Source organism: Nycticebus coucang, chromosome 11 (genome assembly GCF_027406575.1).
Source record: "Nycticebus coucang isolate mNycCou1 chromosome 11, mNycCou1.pri, whole genome shotgun sequence".
Lineage (NCBI taxonomy): Eukaryota > Metazoa > Chordata > Mammalia > Primates > Lorisidae > Nycticebus > Nycticebus coucang.
This window is the reverse complement of record NC_069790.1, coordinates 111,566,812-111,590,445: the sequence shown is the minus strand read 5'-3', so window position 1 is coordinate 111,590,445 and position 23,634 is coordinate 111,566,812. Positions and strand designations below refer to the sequence as shown.

At 39.5% G+C, this 23,634-nt stretch overlaps 1 protein-coding gene across 6 annotated transcripts in view; it reads left to right on the top strand.

Moving 5' to 3' along the window:
- Positions 1 to 23,634, top strand: part of BRAF (B-Raf proto-oncogene, serine/threonine kinase) — a 228,796-nt gene that overhangs the window by 174,400 nt on the left and 30,762 nt on the right. For all 6 annotated transcript variants that reach the window (XM_053609369.1, XM_053609372.1, XM_053609368.1 and 3 more), the window contains 3 exons: positions 15,822 to 15,868; positions 16,661 to 16,779; positions 21,614 to 21,745. In XM_053609369.1, the coding sequence (XP_053465344.1) occupies positions 15,822 to 15,868; positions 16,661 to 16,779; positions 21,614 to 21,745 (298 nt within the window). The remainder of the gene's footprint in view (positions 1 to 15,821; positions 15,869 to 16,660; positions 16,780 to 21,613; positions 21,746 to 23,634) is intronic.

Below are 23,634 nucleotides of genomic sequence, written 5' to 3'. Positions count from 1 at the left end.
GGTCAATAAATATTATATTCTGATCCCAGATCAGCTACTATTAATTCAGTGTCTCTCTTTTTTAATACCAACTGTGTTGTGTAATTTTTTACATATGTTAATGTATTTATGTATTTAGTACTGATGTGTACTTACTACATGCCAAACATTGTTCTGTGTGCTTTATATACACTACCTAATTTTCTCAGTAGCCCTTGCAAGTAGATGCTGCTATTATCCCCTTTTTACAGATGAAGAAACCAAATATAGAAAGGTCAAGTAATTTGACCTAGATACTTTGGCACCAGAGTATATTCCCTTTACCATCACACCATGTTGCTTCTCCAACTTATTCCAGCCCTTCAACAACCTCAGTGGGCCCTTAATGTCATCTAACAGTCATACTTTCAGTTCCCTTGTTCATTCTTTCACTCTCTCTCTCAGAAACTGTCATATTTCTGATATCAAAAGCTTATATCCTTAAACCTCCAAAATCTCTTCTCTAGGAAGTGTAGGATATGTAGGATAATATTTAGAAATAAACATATCCTGCAAGGAAGTCTGCTGATGGCCAGGCATGGTGGCACACACCTGTAATCCTAGCACTCTGGGAGGCCAAGGCAGGTGGATTGCTTTGATACCAGCCTGAGGAAGAGCGAGATCCTGGCGCGGTGGCTCATGCCTGTAATCCCAGCACTGTGGGAGGCTGAGGAGGGAGAATTGCTCTAGCTCAGGAGTTCGAGACTCATCTGAGCGAGAGTGACACCCCGACTCCTAAAAAAATGGAAAAACCCAGCCAGGTGCAGCGGCGAGCGCCTGTAATCCCAGCGGCTTCTGGAAGCTGAGGCAGCGGGTGCCCGCAGCCCGAGTCTGAGGTTGCCGTGAGCTACCACGCCTACTGCACTCTGCTCAGGGGCATAGGGTGAGACCCTGTCTCAACAACAACAACAAAAAAAAAAAAAAGAAAAACTAGGACAGCGCCTGTGGCTCAGTGAGTAGGGCACCAGCCCCGTATACCAAATGTGGAGGGTTCAAACCCGGCCCCGGCCAAACTGCAACAAAAAATAGCCGGATTTTGTGGCGGGCGCCTGTAGTCCCAGCTACTCGGGAGGCTGAGGCAAGAGAATCACCTACGCCCAGGAGTTGGCGGTTGCTATGAGCTGTGTGATGCCACGGTACTCTACCAAGGACAATAACATGAGACTATGTCTCTGAAAAATAAATAAGTAAATAAAAATAGAAAAACTAGCCAGGTGTGGTGGCAGGCACCTTCAGCCTCAGCTACTCTGGAGGCTGAGTCAAGAGGATTGCTTGAGCCCCAGGAGTTTGAGGTTGCTGAGAACTATTGACATCAGGGCACTCTAGCCTGGGGCACTGAGTGTGACTCTGTCTCAAAAAAAAGAAAGAAAAGAAAAGAATTAGAAGCATGACATTTACCCACCTAGCTGCATCCAAACCTAGTTCTGCCTTATCACTAAAGAGTAAGGGTAAGAGTCAACCCCTCCATTTGTGCACTAGATCTCAAACTCTTTGTTTTTTTTGTTCGTTTGTTTGTTTGTTTGTTTTGAGACAGAGTCTCAGTCACCCTGAGGTTGAGGGTCATGGTATTTTTTTTTTTAATAATTTTATTTTATTTATTTATTTATTTTTGAGACAGAGCCTCAAGCTGTCACCCTGGGTAGAGTGCTGTAGCATCACAGCTCACAGCAACCTTTAACTCCTTGGCTCAAGCGATTCTCCTGCCTCCACCTCCCAAGTAGCTGGGACTACAGGCACTCTCCACGCCTGGCTATTTTTTGGTTGCAGCCATTGTCGTCGTTGTTTGGCGGGCCGGGCTGGATTCCAACCCGCCAGCTCAGGTGTATGTGGTTGGCGCCTTAGCCGCTTGAGCCACAGGTGCCGAGCCAAGGGTCATGGTATTATAGCTCACAGCAACCTCAGACTCTTGGGCTCAAGGAATCCTCTTGCCTCAGCCTCCCAAGTAGCTAGGACTACAGGCGCCTGCCACGATGCCCAGCTATTTTTTTTGTTGCAGTTGTCATTGTTGTTTAGATGGTCTGGGCCAGGTTCAAACCCACCAGCCTCCATGTATGTGGCCAGCATCCTACCCACTGAGCTATGGCTATTTTTAGAGACAGGGTCTCGCTCTGGCTCAGGCTGCTCTTGAACTTCTGAACTTAAGCAATCCACTCACCTCAGCCTCTCAGAGTGCTAAGATTACAGGCATGAGCCACCCAGCATTAGATCTCAAACTCTTACCCTTATTTACAGATGTCACAAGGTTTACTCCTGTGTTATTATTAGTTTTTCCTTTCTTACTGGATTCTCTTCTGTTTTAAAACAGATTTCTTAAAATGCACATTCAGCAGAATGTTGGATCTAGATAGGAAAGTTCATACGTGTTTATTTTATCCCTTCAGCTCTTCTACATTATTATAACTCTCATAATAAAAAAGTTGTAGAGATACTCTGGGAGGCCAAGCTGAGAGGATCACTTACAGTCAGGAGTTCAAAACCAACCTGAGCAAAGTGAGACTCCATCTCTACTACAAGTAGAGAAGTTAGCCAGGCATAGTTGTGCCTCACTGCTACTCAAGGCAAGAGGATTGCTTAAGCCCCCCAGGAGTTTGAGGTTGCTGTGAGCTAGACTGAGGCCATGGCACTCTACCCCGGGTAACAGAGCAAGACTCTGCCTCAAAAAAAAAAAAAAAAAAAGTTAAAAAAGTAGTAGGGGACCCTCCCTTAATCCTGCTTCCTCAGCTATCACCTAGTTCCTTTTCTTCTTTCTATTTATTTACTTTTGAGAAGTAAAACTTCTCAAAAGAGTTGTTAGTGTGCAACCTCTGATTGATTTCCTTAGTTTTTATTTCAGACACCACTCCAGTCTGGGTTTTTCCCCCGCCAGTCCATAAAACATTTCCTTAATAAGATAGTTATTGATGACCTCCAAGTAACTAGATCCAGTGGTGACATTCTCAGTCCACTGTTTATTGGACCTGTCAGAAACACATGATGCAGTTGATCACATCCTTCTTCATGTATCTAAAATCATATTGCTAATCCCTTGCTTCATCATGTTCTTAGACTTTTGCTACTCAGAATATGGTTTGAGTAGCATCTGTACTACCTGGGAGCCTTTTAAAATTGCTGAATTTAGACATCACCCCATGCGTCCTGATTCAGGATCTACATTATAGTTTAATAAGATCTTCAAACTATTCATATCCATTATTAAAGTTTGAGAGACTTTGCTTTAAAGCATATTCTCCTGGTTGTCTTTCTATACACTGTCTGGACCTTCTCAGCTGGTTCCTCTTCTAATCCTTTAGTGATCTCATCTAGTTTCATGGTTTAAAAAATAATTTAAATACCAGCTCTATGCCTATATCCAGCCACTTTATTTCCTCTCTACTCAAGATTCTCACATCCAACTCTCTGTTCAACATTTCCACTTGCTTATCTAATGGGCCTCTCAAATGTAATGAGTCTAAAAGTGAGCTCCTGATCTGATCTCTTCCCCCAAGCCACCTATCTTCCTACACTGTTCATCTCAGTAACTAGAAATTCTGTGCTTTCAGCTATTGATATCTAACATCTTTTTTTGTTTTTTTGAGACAGAGTCTCACTATGTCACCCTCAGTAGAGTACAATGGCGTCACAGCTCACAGCAACCTCCAACTCTTGGGCTGAAGCAATTTTCTTGCCTCATCCTCCCAAGTAGCTGAGACTACAGGTGCCCGCCACAACTCCCAGCTATTTTCTTGTTGCAGTTGTCATTGTTGTTTAGCTGGCCCAGGCCAGGTTCAAACCCTCCAGCTTCGGTGCATATGGCTGGCGCTGGAACCACTGTGCTGTGGTCACCGAGCCAGTATTTAACATCTTGTAGTGATCTTTGACTCCTCCCTTTGTCACACCACACTACCGATCTATCATCAGCTCTTTTGGACTCTATCTTTAAAGTATACTAGAATCCTTTTTTTGTTGTTGTTGTTGTTTTTATATCTAGAATCTTATAACTTATCACTTATTCTGTTATCACCCTGATTCAAGCCACTATTTTCTTTAGCCTGGATTATTGTCTGTCTCCCTGCTTTAGCCCACCTTCAATTCTCAACACAGAAGCCCACATCATCCTGTTAAAAGTTGGGTTAGGATACTCTCTTCCTCTAATGGTTCACTCTAAAGGAAACTAAGTCCTTACAATAGGCCCCTCTCAGAGTGGCCACTACCATTGTTCCTACCCTACTCCCCAACTTTTCTGTTACTCTTTTCAACTCACCCACTACTCTTCTTCCTCTAACTTACTCCATTCTCCGCCTCACTTTGCCTTCTTGCTTCTTAAAACATAGGAGGCACATGCCTGCCTTAAGGCCTTGCCCTTCCTAGTCCCTCTGCCTAAGGTCTTTTTTATCACATATCTATATACTCTTTCCCTCACCTCCTTGGAGTCTTTACTCAAAATATCCTTTGAATGGGTGGCCCCTGTGGCTCAGTGAGTAAAGCGCCGGCCCCATATACCGAGGGTAATGCGTTCAAACCCAGCCCCATCCAAACTGCAACAAAAAATAGCTGGGCTTTGTGGTAGGCACCTGTAGTCCCAGGCCCTTGGGAGGCTGAGGCAAGAGAATTGCCTAAGCCCAACAGCTGGAGGTTGCTGTGAGCCATGTGACGCCATGCCACTATACCGAGGGTGACAAAGTGAGACTCTGTCTCTTAAAAAAAGTTCTTCGAAAAGAAGACCTCCCTGGGTGGTGCCTGTGACTCACTGGGTAGGACGCCAGCCTCATATGCCAAGGGTGGCGGGTTCAAACCCAGCCCTGGCCAAACTGCAACAAAAAAAATAGCCAGGGGGCAGCGCCTGTGGCTCAGCGGGTAAGGCGCCAGCCCCATATGCCGAGGGTGGCGGGTTCAAACCCAGCCCCGGCCAAACTGCAACAAAAAAATAGCCGGGCGTTGTGGTGGGCGCCTGTAGTCCCAGCTACTTGGGAGGCTGAGTCAAGAGAATCGCCTAAAGCCCAAGGATTTGGAGGTTGCTGTGAGCCGTGTGACGCCACGGCACTCTACCGAGGGTGATAAGGTGAGACTCTGTCTCTACAAAAAAGAAAAAAAATAGCCAGACGTTGTGGCTGGCGCCTGTACTCCCAGCTGCTCGGGAGGCTGAAGCAAGAGAATCGCCTAAGCCCAGGAGTTGGAGGTTGCTGTGAGCTGTGATGCCAGAGCACTCTACCGAGAGTGATAGAGTAAAACTCTGTCTCAAAAAAAGAAAAAGAAAAGAAAAGACCTCCCTAGCATACAATTACAGCCCTTACAGCCCCCTGCAACTCAGCATTCCCTGCCCCCTGCCCTTTTTTTCCTTAGGGTTAGCCCTGCATGATGTACTATCTATATATTTGGTTTTCTGTCTTCCACACTAAAATATAAGCACCTTAAATGTAGGGATTTTCTGCTTTATCTCTAAGACCAAGCATGTTTTTCTTAGCTTCTTTCTTAGCTTTTTCTTAGCCCACTAGAAGCTAAGAAATAAACATATTTCATTAAAATATGTTAAATAAATGAAAGAAATAACCCATTAAGATAAACTTTATTGGACAGTCATGGGGGCTTACATCTATAATCCCAGCACTTTGGGAGGCTGAGCTTAGAGGATTGCTTGAGGCCAAGAGTTTGAGATCAGCCTGGGCAACATAACAAGACCCCATCTCTAAAAAAAAATCAGCTGAGCATTATGCATGCCTACAGTTTTGGTACTTGAAAGGCTGAGAGTGGAAAAATGACTTGAGGCCAGGAGTTCAAGTTTACAGTGAGCTATGATCATGCTACTGCCCTCTTATCTAGCCATGGTGACAAAGTAAGACCTTGTTACTAAAAAACTTAATTAACAGGGGCCATTCGCAGTGGCTCAAGACTGTAATCCTAGCATTCTGGGAGGCCGAGGTGGATGGATTTCCTGAGCTCACAGTTTTGAGACCAGTCTGAGCCAGAGTGAGACCTCATCTCTAAAAATAGCCAGGCATGGTGGCAGGCTCCTATAGTCCCTGCTACTTGGGAGGCTGAAGCAAGAGAATCGCTTGAGCCCAATAGTTTGAGATTGCTATGAGCTATGATGACATAGCACTGTACTGAGGGTGACAAAATGAGACTTTGTCTCAAAAAAAAAAAAAAAAGACCTTAATAAACAAACATTGTCTTCATATTATAGATTAGGAATCCAAATTTAGATTAGATATTGTACCCAAGGTCATATGGCTAGTAAGTGAATTCAAACTAATCTTTTGCTCAAAACCCCTACTCTTTGGTTTTTTGTTTTGTTTTGTTTTGCAGTGTTTGACCGGGGCTGGGTTTGAACCCGCCACCTCCAGCATATGGGGCTGGCGCCCTACTCCTTTGAGCCACAGGTGCTTATTCTTTCCACTATACTCCTTCCTCCTACTCTTTCCACTATACCTCTATGGTCATGTAATTTAAGTTCTCTAAGGTTTGGCTTTCCCATCTGCATAACCGAATTATTGCTTTTGCCTGCCTCACAAAGAAATATGAAGGTAATGAAGCGAAATGATGTAAAAGTATTCTGGAAATTACCTTAAAATTTGTATTCACTAGAACTTCTGTAAATTGTCCACCCAAGGGATTGTAACAAACTGGTCAACATACATAGGTGGTTAACATAAGGAACTAGGCCTATTGTACTGATAGGTACATGTGGTGCATGTCCAGTCTATGAAAATTAGGTCAACTTGAGGTGGGCAACACAGGGAGGTGTACAAAAGGGTGGTAGTAATTCTATGTTTTCTTGTAGAAGTTTTGTTAGTTTTCCTTTTAATTTTAGGTCTTTGGTCCTCTTCAAAGTAGTTTTTGTGTGTAGTCTGGAGTAAGAATTGGGGTTATTTTTTTCTGTATATGGATATATAGTTGTTTTTTTTTTTTTTTGTAGAGTCAGAGTCTCACTGTACCACCCTCGGGTAGAGTGCCGTGGCGTCACATGGCTCACAGCAACCTCTAAGTCTTGGGCTTACGCAATTCTCTTGCCTCAGCCTCCCGAGCAGCTGGGACTACAGGCGCCCGCCACAACGCCCGGCTATTTTTTGGTTGCAGTTTGGCCGGGGCTGGGTTTGAACCTGCCACCCTCGGCATATGGGGCCGGCGCCCTACTCACTGAGCCACAGGCACCGCCCATGGATATATAGTTTTAGCAGTAGTTTTTGTAAAAATTAACCTTTTTCCCATTGAATTACCTCATTCTTGTAAATAAATATTATGCTTCTGATCTGATGTATTTGGGCTTGTAAATGTTTAAAGTGAACTTATTTTTTTCTTCACTTTGTCACCCTGGGTAGAGTGCTATGGCATCATAGCTCACAGCAACCTCAAACTCATGGGCTCAAGTGATCCTCTTGCCTCAGCCTCCCAAGGAATTGGGACTACAGGTGTGCACCACCACACTTGGCTAATTTTTCTGTTTTTAGTAGAGATGGGGTCTTGCTCTTGCTCAGACTGGTCCCAAACTCCTGAGCTCAAGGGACCCTCCCCGCTCAGCCTTACAGAATGCTAGGATACAAGTGTGAGTCACTGTGCCTGGCCACTGGAAATGAACCTCTATAAAAAAGGGAATAGGGTGTTTGTTTCTGTTTCATCCTTCCCATGATGTTCCATTTTTTTTTTTTTTCGTAGAGACAGAGTCTTACTTTATTGCCCTTGGTAGAGTGCTGTGGCGTCACAGCTCACAGCAACCTCCAACTCCTGGGCCTAGGCAATTCTCTTGCCTCAGCCTTCCAAGTAGCTGGGACTATAGGCGCCTGCCACAATGCCCCGCTATTTTTGTTGTTCTTGCAGTTTGGCTGGGGCTGGGTTTGAACCCGATACCCTCATATATGGGGCCGGTGCCCTACTCACTGAGCCTCAGGTGCCACCCCACAGTGTTCCATATTTATATACATTCTCATTTGATCTTTTCAAGCTAGTGTTCTACTTAGCAGGTGGGATAGCATTTTCTAGAGGGGCATTAATGCCCTCTCTAATACAAGTCCCAGCTAAGAAACAGAAAAGACTCAGAATTATCATTTTATATATTAAAGATTCAACATTAAAATGTTAATTCTTCCCAAATTGATCTCTAGATTCAATGTAATCCCAACAAAAGTTTCAGGAGGCTTTTGCTTAAAAACTGACAAGCTAATCCTAAATTTATATGAAAATGCAGTGGATAGAAATTTATAGTGAAAACAGTTTTGAAAATGAATAACAAGTCATTGTTATTACTATAAAGCCACAGTAGTCAAGACAGTGTGGCACTAGGATAAAGATAAACATATAAATCAATGAAACAGCGTAGAAAGCTTAGAAATAGATCTATATACCTGTAGTCATTTGTTTTATTTTGTTTTACCAAAGTATCAAGGCAATTTATGGGGATAATCCTTTCAATAAATGTTGCTAGAACAACTGGATATTCATATAGAAAAAACACTAAATCATTAAACCTTACCTGACACAAGACCTAGAAATTAGCTTGAAGTGAATCAAAGACTTAAGACTAAAATCTATCTACAAGAAACATAGGAGAAAGCTCGGCACCCATAACAGAGTGGTTACAGTGCCAGCCACATGCACCGAGGCTGGCGGTTTTGAACCTGGCCTAGGCCAGCTAAACGACAATGACAACTGCAACAAAAAAATAGCCAGGCACTGTAGCAGGCACCTGTAGTCCCAGCTACTAGGGAGGCTGAGGCAAGAGAATCGCTTAAGTTCAAGAGTTGGAAGTTGCTGTGAGCTGTGATACTACGGCACTCTACTGAGAGCGACATAAGACTGTCTCAAAAAAAAAAAAAAAAAAGAAAGAAAAGAAACATAGGAGAAAGTCCTTGTTGCCTAAGGATGGCAAGGATTTCTTAGAACACTAAAGGAAAGCAAAAAAGTAAAAATATAATAAATTCAGCAAAATTAAAAACTATTGCTCTTTGAAAGATGCTGTTAAAAAATTGAAACAACAAACCACAGACTGAAAAAAATGCTAGTAAAACATATTATCTAGTAAAAGACTTGTATCCAAAGCATATAAAGAACGATTTTTTTTTTTTTTTTTTTTGAGACAGAGTCTCAGTATGTTGCCCTCAGTAGAGTGCTGGGGCATCACAGCTCACAGCAACTCCAAACTCTAGCAACCTCAAACTCTTGCCTCAACCTGCTAAGTAGCTGGGACTACAGGCACCTGCCACAACACCCGGCTATTTTGTTGTTGTTGTTGCAGTTGTTATTGTTGTTTAGCAGGCCTGGGCCGGGTTCAAATCCTCCAGCCCTGGTGTATGTGACCTGCACCCCTAACCACTGAGCTACAGGCGCTGAGCCCATACAAAGAACTCTTAACAACTCAGTAATAAAACATACCACCCAGTGAAGAAAATGGACAGAAGATTTAAACACCTTATTAAGGAAGACAAACAAATGGCAAATAAGCACATACAAAAATGTTCAACCATCATCAGACATTAGGAAAAGGCAAATTAAAACTATATGATAGCCAGGCACAGTGGCAGGGAGGCTGAGGCAGGAGGATCACGGATCAGTTGAGTTTCAGGAGTTACAGTCCAGTATGGGCAACACAGAAAGACCCTTGTCTCTGGAGAAAAGGTTTTCAAACCTACCATGTGACAACACTACTGTTTCATTGTAGAATACTTATAATCAGAACCAACAATACCAAGCATTGGCAAGGATAGAGAACAACTGGAACTCTTAGACATTGCTGCTAATGATTTTAAACGATACAACCATTTTGGAAATAGGTTGGCGGTTTCTTTTAACTTTACCATATAAGCAATTCTAATCCTACCTACTGACCCCAAAGAAGTGAAAACATGAGTTGACAACAAAGACTTGGATATGTGAATATTTATAGTATCCTATTCATAATTGCCTTAGACCAGTAGCAACTCAATGTCCAACAAGTAAACAGATAAGTTGTGATGTATCCATACCTTGTAACACTGCATGCAACCTACATGTGAATTTTAGAACTGTTAGGCTGAAGAAGCTATGTGATTTTTTTTGAGACAGAGTCTCACTTGTCACCCTTGGTAGAGTGCCGTGGTATCACAGCTCACAGCAACCTCAAACTCTTGGGCTTAAGTGATTCCCTTGCCTCAGCCTCCCAAGTAGCTGGGACTACAGGTGCCCACCACAAGGCCTGGCTATTTTTTTGTTGCAGTCGTCATTGTCGTTTAGCTGGCCCTGGCCAGGTTTGAACCCACCAACCTCGATGCATGTGGCCAGTGCTGTAACCACCATGCTACACGTGCCAAGCCAGCCATGTGATTCTTTTATATGAACTTCAGGAAAAGGCAAAACTAATCTGTAATCATAGAAATCATTATCACTGAACCTAAAGAGTTATTAATTGCAAAAATGTATGTAGAAAATTGGGGGGGTATTCGTTGTCTTGATTGTAGCTGGTCACTACACAAATGTATGTATTTGTTGAGACTTTTGAAACTATATATTTAAAATAGGTGCATTTTATGTTGGATATAAATTATACCACAACAAAGTTGATTTTTTTAAAAGTGACAGAAATCGGGCGGCGCCTGTGGCTCAAGGAGTAGGGAGCTGGTGCCATATGCCGGAGGTGGCAGGTTCAAACCCAGCCCTGGCCAAAAAAAAAAAAAAAAAGTGACAGAAATCAGAGTAAAAATGGAAATTAGGCTACTATGGAGTACAACTGAAAAATGCATGAACTCCACCAATGAATGACTTTACTTATTTTTATTTATTTATTTTTATTATTATTATTTTTTTTTTGTAGAGACACAGTCTCACTTTATTGCCCTCAGTAGAATGCCATGGCATTACACAGCTCACAGCAACCTCCAACTTCTGGGCTTAGGCGATTCTCTTGCCTCAGCCTCCTGTGTAGCTGGGACTATAGGAGCCCGCCACAACATCCGGCTATTTTTTTGTTGCAGTTTGGCCGAGGCCAGATTTGAACCCACCAGCCTTGGTATATGGGGCCAGCACCCTGCCCACTGAGCCACAGGCACCGCCTGACTTTAATTATTTTTAAAGTGATAAATAATTACGGACTGCAGATCTATAGAGATGTCATTCTTATCATCCTCGTTAACTTTCCACATTGTGATTATGAAGGAAGCAGAAGGCATCCAAGTAGGAGAGATACTGTAATTTGACACTGTTCACCACTGTAATGCCTGTCCATCCAGAAGGCTGCTAAATTTTCTGTGAATGGCTAAAGTGTCTGAAGAGAGATTCAGCTTGCTGCCTGAAGTCTGATGAACTTTTATGGAATTGTGTGTGTAATATTAGATGAAAAGGGGCTGAAATGCAGTTGTGTAAGTAGTGTAAAGACCAAGTTCTGCGGTTTTAAAACAGTTAAAAATACAAGAAAACAGCAGCAAATTTAAGTGAGAGACACTTAGCGTAGATTGATAAACTGGCCAGATGGGGTAGCCATAGTATTGATACGTCATTTGAATGAACACTCATGGTATTTGTAAGGATTAAGATTGAGAGATGCACCATGAATATCAGGAGTTAACTAGGTTCATACTGGATAAATGATCACCATACCTGAAGATAGCAAACTAGAAGGAGATTTCTATATTGAATGTGGTGAGCATATTTATTTATTGTTTGTTTGTTTTTTTTAAACTTTATTCAAATTAACATGAGAATACAATTTTTAGGTTACATTGTTCTCACTTCCAGGGTAAAGTTCCATTTGTAGAAGAGCCCCTCACCCAGGGGGCATGTTATACACCCTCACAATGCACATTAGGTGAGATCTCACCTCATGCCCTTCATTTTCCTGTCATACTTATCCCTGAACTGGACTATATTAGTGTTTTATTGTTCTTATGAGCATGTAATTGTTCATATATTGATTTCATATTAGTATGGAGTGCATTGGATATTTATTTTTCCATTCTCGTGATACTTTACTAAGAAGAATGTATTTCAACTTCATCCAGGTAAATGTAAAAGATGTAAAGTCTCTATCTTTTTAATGGCTGAATAATATTCCATGGTATACATATACCACAGTTTGTTGATCCATTCATGGGTTGATGGGAACTTAGGTTGTTTCCACAACTTGGCAATTATGAATTGAGCCACAATAAACATTCTAGTGCAAATGTCTTTGTGTTAAAATAATTTTTGTTCTTCTGGTAATGGGATTGCAGGGTCAAATGGAAGATCTACTTCTAGATCTTTGAGGATTGTCCATATTTCTCTCCAAAAAGGCTGTATCAGTTTGCAGTCCCACCAGCAATATAGAAGTGTTCCCTTCTCTCTACATCCATGCCAGCATCTTTTGTTTTGGGACTTTGTGATGTGGGCTAATCTTGCTGAGGTTAGGTGATATCATAGAGTGGTTTTGATTTGCATTTCTCTGATGATTAAAGACAAGCATTTTTTCATGTGTTTGTTGGCCATTCGTCTGTGATGAACATATTTAGAAGTAGCTGATGCTAATGCTGATCCTTAAAAACCAGTTGTTGTTGTTTTTTAGCGAACGCTAAAATTTGAATAAGCTAAAACTATATGCCATGTCTACAAAATATAAAAATCCTATCCAAATCTAAAAAAAGAGAAGTATACAAATGTATACTTGTGTTTTATATGAGCAGTTCAAGAAGAATTATTCTAGGACTGAAATTAATATATTAATAGGAGTCAGTAGAAGCAGATATAATCACCATTATATCTGCTTTATTAAGCTTTCTGTGCCCACCACAGGGAGATGAAGATGAGAATCTCACTTTATTTGTGTTGGTCAGACCAAATCTGAAGTATTTGGTCTGGGGCATCATAAAAGAGTGTTGAAAAGCTAAATCTTTTATAAGAGCTTAAAAGAAGTAGAAAACAAATTTTGCTAGATGATTTTGCAGCTTGAAGAATAAATGATTCTGTAGGTGGACACTTTTTCTTCAAGGAAAGAGACTCCTCTAAGAGAAACTGTCCAGAGAGTATGATATTAATTTGGTTGATAGCATCTTTGTTCTTTCCTAGTACTTTTGTAAGTCTGTAATGCTCTCCTTAATGTCTTAAAAAGGTAGGAGTGAAGGCCAGTCTAATTATACTAAATAATGTATGGACTTTTGTATCATCTGTAGTAAAAGTAAAGTAGATTTATTTTTGTTCCTAAACAGTTATGTGGTTTTTTGGTGTTTTCCCTTATAACTGGTTGGTGCTTAGGAAATTATGTTCTGGTGTCAGCCTGTACTGAATTGTTTAGAATAGCAGTTACTCTACTGTTTGATGCATCTGTTACAGAAATATTACAGAAAGAGAACTATTAAATGAGATAAAATTTATTACACAAGTATAAGGTGGTATTATTTCAAGTTGCAGCTGTTGCAACTTGGCTTATAATGAACTTAAACTATTCAGCTTCTACTCTGGTTATGTCACTAGTTCAGCAATCACATTTATATTTTGTTTAATTATCTAGTACATTCCTGGTCAGAAGATTAATCTCCTCTGCCCTTCAGTTAAATTTCTATGTACTTTATCAAATTTGTTGAAAGGATTGACACTTATTCATTGAGAAAACATCTTTATCTTCTCTTCTTTTAACTTTAACATGCCCCCATATTTTCATATGGTGGGAAGCCCATTAGGTTAATTGTCTTTTTAAAAAATCTCATAGGAGGGCGGCGCCTGTGGCTCAGTGAGTAGGGCGCCGGCCCCATATGCCGAGGGTGGCGGGTTCAAACCCAGCCCCGGCCAAACTGCAACAACAAAAAAAAAATCTCATAGGAGAAAGGACCTCTTTTCAAAGGCCGATACCTTTACTGTATACTAGATCCCAGGTATCGCTCTTTGTAGGACCTAACTCTACCAACACTGTCATCATTTATCCCCCTTTGTGATAGAGACATTGTCTCCCCATCTTGAAAAAAGATCTTGACTAGACCTATTTATCTCCACCTGTTTTCTATGTCCCTGCAGAACTTTTAAAGCAGGTGAGACCTATGATTGGCATCACATTTTTCTTTCAGTGGAAGAGTGATATTATGATGTAAAACACCGGGCTTAAAGTCATGACAGCAAGATAATTTTCAATTGTAGTAAATGCTGTGAAGGAAATAAATAGTGTGCTACAAGAAAGTAATTGTAGGAGAAGGAGTTACTCTGGATAAATAGTAATTTGAAATGAAAATTTTGATTAAAGAATAGTTTTAAAATCTGTATGTTGGGGAGAATGAGGAAGTTTAAATGAGGATGAGAAATTGTGAATAATGTCAATTATAGTAGAACCTCTATAAATTGACCACCTAAGGGGTTATAAAAAATTGGTCAACATATGGAGGTGGTCATCATAAGGAACTTCCACTGAGTACATGTGATATATGTCTAGTCTATGAAAATTAGGTTAATTTGAGGTGATTGGTGTAGGGAGATGGTCAACTATGGAGGTTCTATTGTATTTGCAAGTCTTTCATTTTTGACAGTGTTCATTATATAATTTTGAATATACCATTTGGATTTTAAATTCTCATTTTAAGGTAAAACTTATTTCCTGGGCGGCACCTGTGGCTCAAAGGAGTAGGGTACCAGCCCCATATGCCAGAGGTGGCAGGTTAAGCACAGCCCCAGCCAAAAACTGCAAAGAAAAAAACCTTATTTCCTAATGGTCAGTGTCAGATTTTAGAAGTGTTATATATCTGTTCTCTCCAGTATTAAATGAAGAAAAATAACCTTAACTAGGAAATTATATGCATCCCATTGTAGTTGACTTAACAGACATGTATTGAATACTTACCATCCATACTAGGCACAGAAGTAAATTAGACACAGCTCTTTCCTTCAACGAATGCAACTAAAGAGGTTTTTAGGTGTAACAGATGATTTAGACTTATTGACTTTAAAACATATCCACTGTGGCCATTATAGAGGAAATTAGCTCCTCATTAGTTTTAAGAAGGTATTTTAAGAGTATATGATACTACCTTTAAAAATAGTTTTAGGCTTGGCACCTGTAGCTCAAGCAGCTAAGGCACCAGCCACGTACACCAGAGCTGGGGGGTTCAAATCCAGCCTGGGCCTGCCAAACAACTATAACCAAAAAATAGCCGGGCGTTGTGGTGGGCACCTGTAGTCCCAGCTACTTGGGAGGCTGAAGCAAGAGAATCGCTTAAGCCCAGGAGTTTGAGGTTGCTATGAGCTGTGATGCGACGGCACTCTGCTGAGGGCTACATAATGAGACTCTGTCTCAAAAAAAAAAAAAAAATAGTTTTAATTTATCAATCAAACTTTCATATTCTAAATAGGTGAATATAGGAACATTTTTTGAAAACACATGAATCAAACTGTTGTAATGATAATCACTATATAAGCTGAACAATGAAAGACCATTTTCAGTTGGATTGGTAGTGGGAAAGCTTCACTTAGGAGTTATAGTTTGTGTTCAGTCTAAAAGATGGATATGCATAGTGGAAAATAGAATGAAAGCTAATTTGGGGCGATGGATGTAATAGAGGAGCATTGAACACATAGATGCAATTAAATATCAAGATATATTTAAAGGACATGGATAAATAGGCTTGACTGGAGTGAAAGGTGGGTATTGGTAACTAGTAAAAGATAAAGCAAAGTCTTTTAATAGAAAACAAGATTTTGGCTTTACTATAATAGAAATATGTTCCTATGATCTTAAATTCATTTATAGTCTTTTAATATTATGTAAAGGGGTTATCACAATGTATAGTGTACAGTTTTCAATTTTATCATGATTCTTAATAAGTCTTGTATCCCTAAATATGTTCTATAGATTTTGAGGCCACACTCCTTTAGCCCTACTCAGGTTAAAATGATGTTTTGTTTTTCAGTTATTTACACGCCAAGTCAATCATCCACAGAGACCTCAAGAGTAATAGTATCCTTCCTGAAATTTGTCTGCGAAGCTTGAAAACATCCTGACTTTTTCTTCTGCATTTTGTCTTCACACTATGTAAAAACAGTTTTCATGCTTAAGTTCAATATATTGCAAAGAGAATTAATAAAGAAGTTTGCATGCAAGTATAGGCAAGCAAGACACAGCATGCTTTTTGTTTCTGAATAACTGAACAATACCAAAAAAATCTATCAAAAGTCTTTACACTTAATAGGACTTTTTTGATTGCTTGCTTAGAAAACTGATAGCTGTGTAGCCATTCACTGATCTCGTTCAGTTCTCTGATCTTGCCTAGTGGTAGTTGAGATGTAATTGAAGGCTCTAAATTATGTAACAGTGAGTTGAAAAGAACCTAATTTTTCTTCTTCTTCCCTAAGCCCAGACTAAGATCCTGTCTGCCAACATCTTCATTCCAATGAGGAGCCTTCCCAGCTTGCCCAGCAGTACCAGAAGGATATCTGGGCCTACATTACTAAAATCTGAAGGGAAAGTTTCAGGTTCTTCCATAAACTTAGAAAAGTATCTCACCTCATCCTAGCATGTGTCAAGCCCACCAAAATCTTTAAAGCTGGTCATAAAGTCTAAATAGAGTTAATTATTATTTAAAATATATTTGTTGAGGAACATACTTAAGAGGAAACAAGAAGTACTATATACTTTTTAAAAGAAGATCATATTATTGAATTATAGATGTTAGATCTCTTACCTAAAATCTTCATAATGCTTGTTTTGATAGGAAAATGAGATCTATTGTTTTCCTTTACTACACCTCAGATATATTTCTTCATGAAGACCTCACAGTAAAAATAGGTGATTTTGGTCTAGCCACAGTGAAATCTCGATGGAGTGGGTCCCATCAGTTTGAACAGTTGTCTGGATCCATTTTGTGGATGGTAAGAACTCAGGCTATTTCTCTATTGATTAAAGTTTTGGATCCTGAGATGCTGCTGAGTTATGAGAAAGTCATTGAAATTTTCAACGATAGCATTTTCATAGTTTCCAATATTCAAAAAAATCAGTGTTCTTTTTATATAAATAGATTTTAACTCCTTTTCAAAAGAATATTATGAAACCAGTCTTAGTGTATTTCAAGCAAAAATACGTATGTTATAAATAGTTTTTAAAATGGTTCAGAATTATCTGTTTAAAACAGTTTGTGTTCAAAATGTTCTGTGTACTCTGTTTAAAAAAACAGGTATGCAATGTAAAGCAGGTGTGATCTACAGCCATTTGTTATGGTTTTGCTAAGAGAACTACTGCTTTTAATAGACAGGCTGTTTCACAATCTTATTTAAGCCTAAATTAGAAAGTTACTTCCTTCAGACTAGAAAGAACCTTACAATTATGGGGCAGTTAGAAGAGGAAAGACCAAAAAAACAAGAAGTAGATTTTTTTTTTAGTAGATTTTTAATAGTCTGCCTTATGCTACCTTACATAGTTTGCTCTTTCTTTCTTTATTCCTGTGTTTGTGATGTGGAAAAGAAGAAAGAAGTTCTAAAAGAAAGGAACTAAAACTTTGGTGCAGCAGACTGTATCAAAGTCAGTCATAGGAATCGTTCCATTAGCCAGCATTCTTTTTTTTTTTAATTAAATCAGAGCTGTGTACAATGATGGAATGATGAGGTCCAATGTGCTGGTTTTGTATACAGTTTGAAATATTTTCATCGAACTGGTTAACATAGCCTTCATGGCATTTTCTTAATTATTGTGTTCAGACTTTTATATTCTACATTTAGTAAATTTCACCTGTACCCTTCTAAGATGCACCGTAGGCATTCTTAAAACGGTCCCTCAGACTTTTTCATTTTTTTTTTTTGACAAGAGACAGACCTTTTTAGAGAGTCCACAAAATGAGAGTCCACCAAGAGTCCACTTGGTGAGACCAGATTTTCTTCATATCCTTCAGCCAAAATAGCATGTTGCAACAAATTGAATGCAGAAATGAATGTGAGAATCCAACTGGCTGCTATTAAGCCAGATATTAAAAAGAATTGCACTCACTTTTGTTTTTGAAAAAAATATTTTTCATTAAAAATGGGTTATGTGAAAAAAAAAAAAAATGGGTTATGTGGGGCGGCGCCTGTGGCTCAGTCGGTAAGGCACCGGCCCCATATACCGAGGGTGGCGGGTTCAAACCCAGCCCCGGCCAAACTGCAACCAAAAAATAGCCGGGCGTTGTGGCGGGCGCCTGTAGTTCCAGCTACTCGGGAGGCTGAGGCAAGAGAATCGCTTAAGCCCAGGAGTTGGAGGTTGCTGTGAGCTGTGTGAGGCCACGGCACTCTACCGAGGGCCATAAAGTGAGACTCTGTCTCTACCAAAAATAAAAAATTAAAAAAAAAAAAATGGGTTATGTGTTAATACTTACTTGTTATTTTATAATAAATATTTTAATTTCTCAGTGAAGTTTTAATTTGATCACTACCCACAAGTACAATACACATAAGCAAAAGCTCTCTAGGGTCCTCAATAAATTTTTAGGAGTGAAAGAAGATTCCTGAGACCAGAAAGTTTGAAATACAGGATGTCCCAAAAGTCTTAGTACAATTTTAGGCTTTAAATAACTTAATCCTCTTCTTCTGAGAAACAGAAGTTGCAAGGGCTTTTGAAGCCACATTTGCCTGAACTCCCTTAACTGTATGCAGCAGTCCTCAAGAAGGAAAGTCCAAGGTAGGATTCTGAGTTTGTTAAGATAAGTCTAGGGTTGGCTCCGTGCTTGTAGCTCAAGTGGCTAAGGCACCAGCCACATACACTAGAGCTGGTGGGTTCAAATCCAGCCCGGGCCTGCCAAACAACAATGACAACTACAAACAAAAAATAGCCAGGCATTGTGGTGGGCGCCTGCAGTCCCAGCTACTTGGGAGGCAGAGGCAAGAGAATCGCTTAAGCCCAGGAGTTGGAGGTTGCTGTGAGCTGTGATGCTACAGCACTCTATCCAGGGCGACAGCTTGAGGCTCTGTCTCAAAAAAAAAAAAAAAAGATAAGGCTAGGGTTATATTCAGCTATGATTTCTTATGATAATAAATGGAATTAGGGTAAATAACAAGGTGGAAGAAGGGACATTGGACTTAAAATTAGGAGATCTGCATTCTAGACCCTGTTTGACCATTAACCTGCAAGTTTCTTAACCTCCTCTAAGTCCATCAGAAATGTTGGGTTGGACTAGTGGATTTCTAATGCCCTTTATATTTCTAAGATTCAATAATTGGAGTAGCTAGATTTTTTTATTTGTTAATATATGTTTAATTAATAATTGTAAATGGACTAGTGGATTTCTAATGCCCTTTATATTTCTAAGATTCAATAATTGGAGTAGCTAGATTTTTTTGTTTGTTAATATATGTTTTAATTAATAATTATAAATGAGAGACTAATAATTATAATCTGAATCTCAAGTACCTTAAAGGCACACACTTGTAACAAAGATGGCAGTATGTCCTAAGAATGAGGGAAAACAGATTTTAAGTGCTGAAATTGCAAAACCTAAAATTATAAAGAACCAATTTTCACATGTTTTAAAGATGTGTTTATTTCATCTAGAATGAGAGAGTCAGGCTCAATCAAGACTTCAGATTTGCCCTTTCTCAAAAACCTTATATAGTTAGTAGATTATTATATGTGAAGTTTTATATTTTCGTCTAGTTACTTTTTTATAGATAACATGCATAAATGGGTTCATCCTTTATTCCACCATGGTGAGTTTTAAGACAAGAGAATAGCCAATAGTACCCTTCATTATTTTTTTTTTTTTAAATCATAGCTGTGTACATTGATATGATCATGGGGCATCATTCACTAGCTTCCCAGACCGTTTGACATACTTTCATCACACTGGTAGTACCCTTCATTATTAAGTAAATCTTAAGTTGAGACTATCTTCGGAAACAAATATGGAACATTTATGAATTAGAAGAGAGGAATTTGATCAGACTTAAGGTTATGTGGTTTTCTGAATTATTTACAATAGACTTCTCAACTTTGTTTTTATATCTTAAAGAAGAAAGAAACCTTTGTGAAATTTTTTTACAAATCAAATCACTGAGGATTGGTCATGCATTTCTTATAAATAGGTAACATGAAACTTTTCATCAAGCCCATCTATCAACAACAGAGAAATAAAACTAAATTTTAAAAGACAATTCTTCATCTCATTTGTACTCTATTCCTCAGAAAAGTTGGCTCAGCCTTTGAAAATTGCATCTTTTTCATAACCAGCTTGTCAGTATTCTGGCTAGTTGCATTACATCACAGTTGTATGCAATTTATTTTGTACTTCATTACTTAAAGCAATCATCAACAAAATGTTGACAAAAGCAAGTAGACACAGACCTCCATCACCCTCTTCCTCTCTCTTGCTTTAGGATCTCCCACAGAGCTCCCATCAGTAGTTCTGAAATTTGGTTGGACACTAGAATCATCTGGGGAGCTTTAAAGACTAGTAAAAACTATTTGGGTCCCACCCCAGATTCTGATGTTTATTACTGGACTGAAGTTTAGTCTGGGCATTGAGAGGCTTACAGCACTGCACATGATTCTGATTTTCAGTTGCTACTCAGTGCCTTTATTGCCTCTTGTGAGACACAGGCCTTACTCAGGCCAATAACCAGGAATCTTACTCCAAGTCTTTCAGCCTTTTTTGCAGAGTTACTACTGTGTTTGCCATCAAATTGATATTTTCATAAAGTTTTCATTAATACACGGCAGTTTCAGTCCCTTTTAAATGAAACAGTACAAAAGATGCAAGGTGAAATAACAAATTTTTTAAACTAATATTTAACCAACCATTTATTGTATTTCATATTCGGTGACTGAAATGTATAAAAATGTAAGCAATGTGAATCAATCTGTTTCATTGCCCAGTAGCAGCAGCCAAAAGATTCTTTATACCAGGGGTGTCCAACCTGCAGCCCACGGGCCACATGCTGATTTTGTGAGAACTTTTTTTGCTTATCTGTGGTGTTGTATGTCATAAAAATATGCACGAACCTTTTGTTTTTGTTTTTGCTAATCAGCTTTTGTTGATGTCTGTGTATTTAATGTGTGGCCCAAGATAACTTACTCTTCCATTGTGTACGGGGGTGAAGGGGGAGAATGCTGGACATCCTTGCAGTTTCTACAGTCTTCTAAATCTATCTGCTCTCTGTTGCTTTTGTTAAAGTATCCATGGCATGTTTATACCTTATGCTTACTCCATGGCTTGGAAAGGAATCTGAGTTTATCATTTTTGGAATTCTGCCATTATTTTCTAAGGTGCCTGAGATGGGGAAAATCATTTGTACCAATGGAAAAACTTAAATTCTAAGATAATTACTGCAGTTGTTGTACTGCTTCCAAGCATCTTATAACCATCCACAGGTCTAGTATTTCTTTGCTGAATCAGGAAGGGGAAATGGGAACTGATTCTGATAGGGTAAGTCACGAGAAGAATTCAAATGACAATGATGATATTTCATACAGAAAGAGTAGCTGATGAAATCATAAAATCTTAGTAATGCATTATGGAATCTTAGCTTAAAACTGCCTCTTTCAGAGTTTATAGAACTGTTTTTTTTTCTTTGTCTTTCTTAATTGGTTTCATTCCTTTGCCATTAATAGAATTAATTATATATTAGACAGATTTTTTTTAATGATAAAAGCATTGTTCTGAGAATTTTAATAGTTTGTTTTTCGGTCTTTATTCATTTAAGTTGAAGAATAAAATAGACTCTTTTTCTTTTTATGTTCTAACAGGCACCAGAAGTAATCAGAATGCAAGACAAAAACCCATACAGCTTTCAGTCAGATGTGTATGCATTTGGGATTGTTCTGTATGAATTGATGACTGGACACTTACCTTATTCAAATATCAACAATAGGGATCAGGTAAATATTTACCATCTTTTGGGGTCTATTTCACAGTTTGTATAAAGGCTCTAGTTAGTTGTAGAAAGGAAGTGAGTCCTGGGTAAGAATGAAGGATAGATTTCTTAATCATATTGTTACTAAAGTTTGGAAATTTTTTTTCACTTTTGGCAGTAATAGCAGCATGTAAGGCCTTTCCTTAAAATATCGGCCAATGGCTCACTCCTGTAGTTCTAGCACTTTGGGAGGCCAAAGCAGAAGGATCATTTGAGGCCAGGCATTCAAGACCTGCCTGGGCAAAACAGCAAGAACCTGTCTTCACAAAAAAAATTTTTTTTAATTAATTAGCCAAGTATGGTGGCGCGTATCTGTAATCCTAGTTACTTGGGAGCCTGTGGCAGGAGGATTGCTTGAACCCAGGAGTTTGAGGTTATAGTGAGCTATGGTGCTGCTGCTGCTGCATGCTAGCCTGAGTGTCAGAGCCCTCTCTGAAAAACAAACAAATGTAAAAAAAACCCAAAGTTTTAAATGTTACAATGGAGTGAACTTCCTGATTTTCTGAACTAGAAAGTAAAGATGTGCACAGCAATGGACATACCTCGAGTTTCTTGACCATAGCACAGTTAGATGAATGGCATCTGCACTTTACACTTTTTATTCTGTCACAGATTGTGCTATCAAAGCAGGTAACCAGTTATGGACTTCTTTTATCAAATTATTTTAAAATCATTACGGTTTCTTTTTTTTTAATTTTTAAGACTGTGTAAATGGAAAGAATGTTATATTATGCTTTGATCTTTCTATAATAAGAATTCTAAGGTGGCGCCTGTGGCTCAATGGGTAGGGTACTGGCCCCATATACCAAAGGTGGCAGGTTCGAACCCAGCCCCGGCCAAACTGCAACAAAAAATTAGCCGGGCGTTGTGGTGGGCACCTTTAGTCCCAGCTGCTCAGGAGGCTGAGGCAAGAGAATCACCTAAGCCCAAGAGCTGGAGGTTGCTGTGAGCTGTGACACCACAGCTCTACCAAGGGTGACAAAGTGAGACTCTTGTCTCTTAAAAAAAAAAAAAAATCTAGTAGGATAATTTTTAACTTCTTTTCTTTTTTTTTTTTTTTTTTTGTAGAGACAGAGTCTCACTTTATGGCCCTCGGTAGAGTGCCATGGCATCACACAGCTCACAGCAACCTCCAACTCCTGGGCGTAGCGATTCTCTTGCCTCAGCCTCCCGAGTAGCTGGGACTACAGGCACCCGCCACAACGCCCGGCTATTTTTTGGTTGCAGTTCGGCCGGGGCCGGGTTTGCCACCCTCGGTATATGGGGCCGGCGCCTTACCGACTGAGCCACAGGCGCCGCCCTTAACTTCTTTTCTTACTAAGATCCTTTTCTTACTAAGATAGCCTTTTCTATCTCACATTACACTCAACTTAGGCTTTTAAAACTGGCCAAGAAAATGAATTATCTTTACTAAAAGTACCTTGAATACCTCAACATTTAAGTGTCTGTGTGTTTTGGGGGACAGAGAGAGATTGCAGCAATTAAACTTTTAATCTATCAGAAAACAATAGCTGTGATTAAAGAATATTTAGACTTTATACTGTGATTTGCATCAGCGTCGCCTGGGAAATTAGTTTAATGATATGGAGATGCTGGAGCAGATTCTGACTCAGAGGGTGGGGTCCAAGCTACCTATATTTCTTATGCTTCCCAGGGCATTCTGATACATACCAAAATTAAGAATCATCAATCCAAAGAATATTAAAAAAGAAAAAGTGGCCAGGCTCAGGGGCTCACGCCTGTAATCCTAGCACTCTGGGAGGCCAAAGTGAGTGGATTGCCTGAGCTCAGGAGTTTGAGACCAGCCTAAGCAAGAGTGAGACCCCATCTCTACTAAAAAATTAGCTAGGTGTT